The 10,347-nt window shown below is 42.6% G+C and overlaps 1 protein-coding gene across 5 annotated transcripts in view; it reads right to left on the bottom strand.

Moving 5' to 3' along the window:
- Positions 1 to 10,347, bottom strand: part of MCF2L (MCF.2 cell line derived transforming sequence like) — a 270,182-nt gene that overhangs the window by 59,726 nt on the left and 200,109 nt on the right. For all 5 annotated transcript variants that reach the window (XM_019524969.1, XM_019524968.1, XM_019524970.1 and 2 more), the window contains exons 14-18: positions 9,881 to 9,951; positions 9,375 to 9,451; positions 8,313 to 8,379; positions 4,436 to 4,551; positions 405 to 474 (exon numbers count right to left, since the gene is read on the bottom strand). In XM_019524969.1, coding sequence (XP_019380514.1) covers positions 405 to 474; positions 4,436 to 4,551; positions 8,313 to 8,379; positions 9,375 to 9,451; positions 9,881 to 9,951 — 401 coding nt within the window. The remainder of the gene's footprint in view (positions 1 to 404; positions 475 to 4,435; positions 4,552 to 8,312; positions 8,380 to 9,374; positions 9,452 to 9,880; positions 9,952 to 10,347) is intronic.

Below are 10,347 nucleotides of genomic sequence, written 5' to 3'. Positions count from 1 at the left end.
TTTTTTTTTTTTTTTTTAAAGCAATTTGAGCTCTGTGAACAACTGCATGACTGGGCATTTTGATTTAAATGTAATGCTTGTACATACCATCAGTGATTGTAATGGAGACATTAGTAAAACACTTTCTTTTTCAGCATACAGATAAGACAAAGGTAATTCAGCAAGCAAATTATTTTTTTCAGACATTTGCAGATAAGTTAATTAAAATGTCTTCTGTTTGGATTCCTTCGGTACTCTAACTAAAGGACAGGAAACTGCAGACAACTGTTGTGTAAAAATGTCCCAGTTTTGTAATGAGAGTGCTAGCTGTAAATCCACCTAGTTCAAGCAGCTGCCATTACAGAGTAAAACACTATGGACACTTAACAAAACACATTCTGTTACAATATATTTGTGATACATACCCTTTCCAGAAAACATCTTCCAACCAGCTCAGGGTATTCGATGTAATTTTCCAGTTCTCTCACAAATATTCTACAAAAGATTTTAGGATACCATATGATAAGATAGCCTACATGAAAATAGTTACATTTTGTGTTCATGTACTTTGCATTCATTTTCTAGACTTTAGGAAACAATACACTTTATAAAAATGTAAATATAAAATATGCATATTTGTTATGTAAAAAGCAACATATTTTTGCTAAGCCATTTGCATCAACTTAAAATGCATTTTTCTGGTGGATGTATCACTATTACAAAATCTCAAAGAAATTAGGAAAAATAATACATCTTTAGGTTTATCTACATTTTGTACATTGGGCAATATTTTGTATGAAGCCATTTGCACTATATGGCCAATGCAGGCCTATTCTTTTGTTGTTTGTGTGGATCATTTGTCCAAAAAGAAAAAATGTTTAAAGAAATGTATTTTTAAAAGGATTTGTAAAACTACATAAGATGCAAGGTGGGCTCAAGGGCATTACATTCAAAATAATTTTTAATTTTTAAAAGTGAGTGACTTAAAAATTGATAATGGTCCTTTAAAAGTTTTGAGCCAAATCCTGCTGTCTAGTTAAATCCAAACAATGAATAAAACTGCTTATTGTGCGTAATATTTTGAAATTATACTTCTATTTTTCCTTTTAAAGTTTACACTTTTAAGCTCCAAATCTGGCTAGAAGCATCTGCCACACAGTTGGCACTAATTCAAACTTCTGGGAGAGGATAATTTACCTGAGTATAGTAAAAAAAAATCAGCAGGCTCTGACACAGAATATGACATATAAGAATACTAAAAGGTGGGATAAGATGGTTATAGCAGTTGATACAAATTCTGGTTTTCCTTCCCATTTGAAGTTAGGGAAAGATTTTAAAATGTAGGGAGATATCTAACTTCCTTTAAAGAAAAATCTTGCTCTTTTCTTCTTTCCTATTAGTAAGGCATTATAGTAGCTCCACTTTTGGGGCTGGACAGTCAATAAGGGATGTCCTGTGCACTTGGCTGTCCCTGACAACCTCTGGACACTGGCAACCGAGAGGCATGCAGGGATTCTTGCCAGTGCCTCTGTGGCTAAGTACAGACATTCAAAAACCCCAAGCCTGAATTGATTCAATCTTTGCAGGTTAGTCTAAACTGTGTAGATTGAACTTACAAGCAAGTGAATAAACAGTCACTTTTGATTCTGGAAATAAGCCACATGCCTCCAGTGGTAGGCTAGAAGCTGGTGGGCACTAGAGTGAGCCCTCCCTTCCCTTTGGCAGTGGCTGGAAGGGGAAGTGCAGCCAGGTCCCAGCAGGCTGAATATGATTGGGGAGGGGTTATAACCCCCACCCTGGCCTGCAGGAACTCCAGCCAGGGTATGCCTGGAGGGGGAAGCAGCCCTTGCCAGGCTTGTCCCCAAGCGGTGGGGGGCATGGCCAGCTGGCAGCCCAGGCAGTGCCTCAGGTTTATAAGGTGGGGAGAGACTGGGATTAAACACCCCTGCCTCCCTTTTCCCACTTTCATGGGACCCCAGCCAGGGTCTACCCAGCTTTTACTCCCTGCTTGTGGCTCAGCACAATCTGGGCCCCCCAGAGCCCCCCTCCCAGCCAGGGGGTGATCCCACTGTGCCTTCCCAGACACTGGGGCAGGGGTTTCATTTGGGGCAGCCTAGAAACAAAGGCCAAATCAGGGGGAGGGAGGGGAGCAAAACTGGCCTCAAGCCCAGGTGGGGACATGCACAGAGTAGAGCACCGAGAGATCGCGGCAGTGGTGGCAGCTCCATCCTGGATGTGAGCCCCATTGAGTACAGGGACCCAAGGCTGGGGGGCAGAGAAGGGGATCCTACCTGCCCTGCTTCGTGCTGATCATCTTGGTCTGGTGCTGGTGGAACTTGAGCCAGAGTGGTCAGTTACAGAGGAAGATCTGGGCACGGAGCCCCATGGCTGAGCCAGCCATGACAAGGGCACTCAGCCTGCTGCAGGCACTGGCTACCAGGGGGTCTGCCATGACTGCACTGGTAGGCACCACCTACACTGCCAAACTGCGGCCAGTTGGGAGGTGGACAGATGGTGGTGGCAGCAGGGAAGCCACTTGGGTACAGCAGAGAGCCATACGGATAGTGCCATGCGCTGAGCACCTGGTACACAGGGCCATGTTGTACCAGTGTTGGCCGAGTAGGGGAAGAGTGAGTGGGGTATGCCCAGCTCAGCACCCAGTGGCCCAGGGGATGGTAGATAGTAGCGCCTGAAGATGAGGCCATCCAGCAAGTACTGCGCAGTGGCAGCAGGCATGGCCAGCTCCTCCTCACTGCCCAGGAAGCCCTTGTGCCCATCTGCCTTAGAGCCTACAAAAGGAGCTTGGTGCTTGGTCTGGCTCAACCTCCAAGATTGAGCCACCTGGCTTCTTGGTGCTCTTGTCCAGGTGCTGCTGGGGTGAGCCCATGCCATAGGAGCCACTGTGGGGGCTAGGGGTCAACCCGGGCACTGCCCAGCTGCACACTTGGCTCAGCCGTGCTCTGCCCCAGGCTAGCGCAGACTCACTCAAGCCCCCTTCCTACCTCCTGCCCCCCCTCCAGCAGCCTGGGTCCCTCTGCTTGGCAGAGCTCACATCCAGGATGGAGCTGCAGCTGCCACAATCCCTCTGGGCTCTGCTCTGCATGGTACTTGCTGCATGGCTTCAGCCCTGAGAGCTACTACCTGCCATACCCCAAAGTGCTGAGCTAGGCACACCCTGCTCGCTCTTCCCCTACCTGGTGGTGGTGGCATCACACCATGGCCCCACGTACCAGGCACCCTGCAGCTCCATTCTGCCCCCAGGTGGCTTCCCTGCTGCTGCCTGCCTAGCAACCAGCCAGTTTTGTGGCATGGGCCAGCACAGGTGGCACCTACCCAGTGGCCAGCCTCTACAGGCCCGGCACCCTCAGTGTGGCTGGCTCTGTCATGGGGCTTTATGTCCAGGTCTTCCTCTGCAACCAGCTGCTCTGGTGGCTCGAGTTCCATTGGTATCAGACTGAAATGACCATCACCAAGCAAGGCAGGGATGAGACCCTTTTCCCCTGGGTCCCTCTGCACAGCAGGGCACACATCCAGGATGGAGCTGCTAACACTGCAATCCCTCTGTGCATGTTCCCACTTGGGTTTGGGGCCAGTTTTGCTCCCCTCACTCCCGCTGCCTGATCTGGCCTTTGCTTCTTGGCTACTCCAAGTGAAACCCGTGCCCCAGTGGATGGGAAGGTGCAGCAGGATTGCCCCCTGGCTGGGAGGGTGGTTCTGGGGGGCCCAGGCTGTTTTGAGCCACAAGCAGGGGAGAAAAGCTAGGCAGACCCCAGCTGGGGTCCCGTGCTGGTGGGAGAGGGGAGGTGGGGGGGTTTAATCCCCCTCTGCCTGAGCCTGCTGTTCCCTGTGCCCTCCACTCCAGCAGGAAAAATTCTGGCAGGAGCTGCTCTCCCCTTCACCAGATGGATGGGCTGTGTCTCCAGCTGGGTTTTCCACCCCCCTCCCCTTGTCAGCTAGCCCTCACTGCTCTGGCTAGAGAGCAGAAAGGTGGGGCCAACCCTTCTCTGCTTGAGCAGACTGCGCAGCCCAGCCCAGGGCTGCAAAGCATCTTGTGATGCTGGGGGACTGTGATTTAACTTGAGCCAGGAAGGGATCTGGGACACAAGTTCCATAAACCAGTTTGACCTAAATTAGGTAAGTCTGATACCATATTCAACTAGGTTCATCTCAAACTAGTTTCAGTCATTTTGAAACTGGTTTACATGTGCTGGACTTCTGGTTCTGTGCAACTTCTGCCCCTAGCCTGTATGTCTTCGCAGACATTTTGAAGTGCTGCATGGGAGAGGGTGGGGTTACACATGGAGCCCAAATTGGAACACACTGGGATTCAGAGTGATCCAAATGCAAGTCTGTCCATGGTATTAAAGTTTTTCATAAGCAGTTAAAACATTCAGCCTTGCCCACCAGCACACTGCTCTTTTTTTTTTTTTTTTTTAATTGAACATGACTTCCTAACCTGTTGTGAAAGTGATAAATTTCCTCCATGTTCCCAAACAAAATATCCTTCTTATTTTGGAGTCCTGGTGACATAAGATGCATCATTAAGGGGTTGTCCATCTCAGCAGCATACCCCTATGACACAAGAAAAAGGAAGATTAAGTAGCTTAATTTAGTTCCAACACCTGTCCCTTACTAAAAAGTCAACCTGTTAGCTGCTTATAAACAGCAAAGCAAGATTTCAAAATAAATGATAAAATAGTGAACCTTAAAAGCACCTCTTTTTACTACCACTTAAGTGAAACCTATACCCATTTAAAGAGAAAATTTGAAAAAATACTGAATGCTGTAGAAAAATAAACAAGCAGCAGTTTATAGAATCACAATACCCAGGCTAATGTTAATTTAACTCCTGCCTTATTCAGTTCAGAGAATTTGTGATTTAAAAATGTTTGTACATTTAAGCTCTTAGCTTCAAAGCTAAAATTGCAGGTTATACTCTGAAAGGTAAGGTATAGTACCAATTTGACTCTAAACACTAACCTACAGCTATATACTACTGCAGGCAATAAAAGTCATGCTGAAGAGCCCATTTTCAGCATGTAGCACATACAGTATAGTTTAAGTGCATCAGATTCAGACATTCCCAATTAGGCATACTGGGACAGATTCTCTGGCCAGTGAACATGGCATAAATTAGGAAGGGAGAATTTACATAAGGGGTTTAGATCACTATCACTTGTCTCCAGTCCTGGCAACACTGGACAGTGCCCCAGCATAGTGATTTCCAGATAGATTATACATAGAAAAAACAAGGCTTTTGTGTACCAAGAACTCGTCAGAATTTGTCGTTTTAAGGATAAACTATTGAAAGTTCCTGCTTCTCAGACCCTAACAGGACAAGGCGTAAGGCAGCTCTGAATTCATCTTGCTGCAAATACCCACTCCAAGAGACATCCCTCAGGTAAATATATCCATCTGAATGTATTCATTTAGTAGTCATAACCAAAGCAAAAATTATCTGATTTCAGGCTCATTTGAAGACTAGAGGATTCATAAAAGGAGCTTATCCATACATTCCTGGAAATGGTGGTAAAGTACCCCAGATTTGTCCCAGGAGATTAAACACGTATGTTCTCACATGCTTTCCCCTATGGCTTTCACACCCTGGACTTGATTTTTGTCTTAAATGTCAAGATTGAGGACATTCCAAATTGCTATTTTGGACAGACTGCATTTAGGCAGTAGTCAGAGACCTTCCAGGACCAAGGCAACAAGATTAACATTCCCAATTCCTTTGCAAGAAATTCGCAGACTCCAAAAAATTCCACAGCCCATTTGCTAATAGCAGTGCTCCACCTGCAGGACAAAGAGTAAAGAATCTGGAGGACCATCATCATTGTATGCTAGTCTCAATCATTAACACCGACTTCAGACAGCCTCTGTTCCCCTGCCACATGCACACATTACATGCACGGGTCTCCTTGGTTTTATAACACCTGGCACTGGATGAAGAGAGAGAACAGATACTCAAGCATTAGTAGTAGAAAGATAATGGCTGCCAGAGACAGGAGGAAATAAAGAATGCATCAAAGCCTATGTTGATAATGCATTACATTGCCAAGAAGACCTTTCCAATAAGCTTCTGTTGAAGCTGACAAATCCCTCTCCTCTGGAATAAAATGCTTCATCAAACCTGAGTGCCTGTAAGACACATTAGAGCCATGGACCAAGCACTACAAAGAACTAATCATTCCATGTTGTAGAGGTCTTGTATATTTGGGAAGCCCACTTAAAAACAGCAGTCACAAATACCTTCACTCTTCAATAAGTTCTGGACACCATAATGGAGTTACATTTAAAGTAGGGACATAAATTCATGGGAGAAGTAGAATATATGGTGGCTCCTTTAATTTTGTATGTTCCCCCATGTGCACCTTGCCCCTAGCTCCCCCCTCCCCTCCTGGCCACAGAAGTCCCTGCCACTTCCTCCTGATCAGCAGGGAAGCTAAAACCATGGTTTTAAACATGGTGTCATTTTTGCCTCCCCGCCAGTCAGAAACAAACAGCTGGGCTATCTGGGGCCCCTCAGCCAATAAGTGATGGGAGTCATAAAGGCACCATGTTTAAAAACCACAGTTTTTGCCTCCCCACTGATGAGAAGCGAGCTGCAAGTGGGGCTCCTCCACCAATGAGAGAGAGAGAGAGAGAGTGGGGGGGGGGAGGGTGCATGGGAAACTGCAGCATTAAAGGAGCCACAATGCACCCCACATATGCCATGAATTTGATAGTTCCCTAATTTCAAGACTTCTAAATTTGATCTGCACCTTTTCTTGCTTATGTAGGGGGGTTGTAAACACAACCAGTACTCCTACTGCTTGAAACAGCCAATACATCATTCAGACAAGGACTCTTTTACCTTTTAAATAGGCAATAGTGCAGCCAACCAACAAAGAAATGCACCTTCAGTATTAATCAGTGCAAAACTACTCACAAATCAAGCCTTCCTCTCCATTTCAAAGCAATCTCCCCAAGGTAGACAAAGACCAAAATTGAAATAATCAAATTTAAGTTTCTACTTCAAAGAAAGGACAGGCTGGATTTGGTCTGGGAAATAAGACTGAAACCACTTCAGTGGTACAGATGGATGATCCGATATAAAGCAGACCAGTCCTCATCTGCCTGGACCTCTTCATAGCATTTGACACTGTTGATGAAGAGACAGCTGTTTCCTGAAAGACTTGGGCCAGGGATTCAGGACAATTAATTAGAATGATACAAGTCCTTCTTGAAGAGGTACATTATACTGATGACAAAGGAAGAATTTAATTTAAAATAGATTAGAGAACAAATATCACTAATAATGAACTCATTTGGATATTCCATGATATGATAGCCAACAGGTTTCTCCTCCAAACACTCACTGAATTGAGAAGATGGAAGCTCCGCCCTCCCCTCCACTTTTTTTTTTTTTGAACAAGTGAGGATATCACTTGAGCTGGTCACAAAAATACTCTTGGATCATGCATAACTATGAGCTGATTCAGTTCTCATTAAATGGAAGGATAAACAAGAATAGGTATGTAATTAAGATTTAAAATTTTAAAAGAGCAACATCTAAAGAAATTAAGGAAAATAATTAATGAAGGACTCAACTGAAGTGCTCAAAGGCTTGAGCACAAAAGATATTTTCTTTCAAGAAAACGTCTTTAAATGAAAAGTAAACACTCTATCTGGAGATTTTATCTGGAAAAATCCAGAAGAAAGAGCTACAGTGGTAACTGGATTAATAACAACCTCAAAGAGGATTTTAGGAAAGAGGAGAAAGAACTGTTCAGCAATGAAATTCTTCTAAAAGGAGAAAAGAACTGATCAGCAATGAAATCTAAGTTTTAACAATCATGAAGTATAGAAAGAAAATGAAAATTGCCAAATGTCAGACTAAATTAGACCTTGCAAAAGGTACTAAAAACAAGTAGCACAGTTTTTCAGCCATTTGAATCAAAAAAAAGGAGTGGGAGTGAAGAAAAAAGATGAGGAGTTGAAGGTCCAAATGCTGCAAAGATGATGTAGAGATTAAAAAAAAAAAAAAAAGAAGAAAAAATCAGGTCAGACCCAAGAACTAAATGAACATTTCACCTGGGGTTTCAGCAGACAACTGATATCTTGATGGAAATTTGAGAGAGTTAATGGGGATGAGGGTTTGGAAATGAAAAATAACTACAACTCAGCTGGATGCAAAAAAAATGAGCAAAAGGGAGGAGGAGGAGGAGGAAAGAAAAAAAACCCCACACATGCCATCAGAGGTCAGATTGTTTAATGCAAAACTGGTACGTGTCAAGATACTCTAGTGTCAAATAAGAACCTATTAGATGTATAACTAGTAATATACTTACCTCAAGAACACATAGAAGCTCATCCACATATGCTCGTTCTGTTTCAATAAGTTCATTAATTACATGCCTGCAAACAAAATCAAGGAGAATTCGTTTATTTCCTTAGACTAATAAAATAAAATGCCAGCTATGAACGCTACATAATTTCCATCAAAATTATATGTAATCTAGCATTTAAATATATATTTATGGTAAAAATTTTGGCCTGAGATGGAAAGCCAGGGGGAACTATGATATTTGCACACAATTCAAATATTGCAAGTACTGTCACAAACTGAGTCTTTGGATTATTATTCTTTTTTTAAGCCCCACTCATTCTAAATCTGGGTTATGTTGTGTCTGGAAATACTACAGGAGCTGGAATTGGACAAAACTTTGTGCGCAAAGAAATACAGATTTTTATTGTTGGTCAATTTATACTCAAATCATCTTGTATTTTATGGCATATGAAAAAATGAATGTATCCCTGCCTGTATTTATTAGATTTTCTCCCCAAAATAATCAAGCAAGCAATATATTTTATGATTTTGAATGGCTTCCTTGCATATTCATGAACACATGGACTAAATGCCAATGCTTAGCTTAGCTATAGTATAGCTTTTTTTTTTTGAATAGGTGAGGTAGGACACTTGACTCTGCAAGCTCTTCTGTAACAATTCTAGATTTGTATCAAGCTAATTTTGTAACATATAATGGGGCAGACAGAAGTAATTAATTCAAATAAAAGCTTAAAAAGCCTTATGTCAGAAATATGAATTATGAAGATGAAAGTATTATTGGTTTATTTAAGACTTGAATAAACATCTGAAACATAATTTTACATTAGTGTGCTTATAATGGAACATCAGCCTCAATGAAGTGAAGCTAAACTATATGGTACAAGCAAAATTCACATAAACCTGAAGATTAAAAAGGGGGGAAAATCTTCCATTGTATATGACAGAATACAACTCATTTATTTCCAGAAGCTCATGAAACTTCAGATTCTTATCTGACCCTTAACCAAACATAGTAGTAGATTGTGTTCAACTCAAATATAGTTGTTTGCCAAGCTGTACCCACCTCCGTAACACAGCTAGGTTTTCTTCATCATCCATCACTGATCCACTTCTGCTTTGTTGCATTTCACTCATTTCACTCTGGAACAAAAAATGAAAAAAAAAAGTGTTGGAGGAAAAAACAGGAAGATGTACACACACTGATATTGTAACTAGTTTCATACACAAGCACAACTGAGATTTGGCTAAAAATGAAGGAAACATAGGAGGCAAATTCAAGAGCAACTGAACAAAAGGTTATACAAAGGTCTTGGGGGACATCACACCACAGGTGTAAATAGATATAGGGGCGAGACAACAGCTTGAAAAAGCTGTGGTCTAGTCCTCCTTCTCAGAGGAAAGACCTCAGGGCAATGGCATGACCCTGAAGGACATAAAACTGTTTAACCAAGACTCTGGTTGGCCTCAACCAGAAAACATTTTGGCCTCAACCAGAAAACTCAAAGAAATAGGGTAACTTCACACAGTCAGATGACTAGGAGGACATGAAATAATCAAAAACAAAATTACTTTTGTTCTTCGGTAGTTCGTTCTTGGAATCATATTACTTTCTGGGCTGGTTACATAGTCTCTTCGAAGACCTAGTATAGATGACAGAATCAACATCTGTAAAAACTGAAATAGATTTAAAATGGATTATTTGTTCAGCCACAGATGAAAGCTCGAGTTCTTTTCAAGTTCATCTGCATAAAGTAGGACTCTAATTTCAGGGATACAGTATTACAGCTGTCAGATCTTGAAGAGGCTTGTGATGTTGGAACGGCTCTTTATGATGTACAACACTTTATATATAGAACTATTTATGGTAAACAGGTAACAGCCTTAATACTGTTCTTGTGAAGGTCTTGTGGCTAGCTTTGTGCCGATTGTGTCACTGGGAAGTTCTTACTCGAATTTCCTCGTGAGATGACAATTCCTGGAAACTCTGGGTTTCCAGAAGGACTTTGTCACAACAGGTACTTACCTGGCGAGGTACA

This window comes from Gavialis gangeticus, unplaced genomic scaffold, assembly GCF_001723915.1.
Source record: "Gavialis gangeticus isolate Ggan-Ray unplaced genomic scaffold, GavGan_comp1, whole genome shotgun sequence".
Taxonomy (NCBI): Eukaryota; Metazoa; Chordata; order Crocodylia; family Gavialidae; genus Gavialis; species Gavialis gangeticus.
This window is presented reverse-complemented; position numbering and strand designations above follow the sequence as displayed.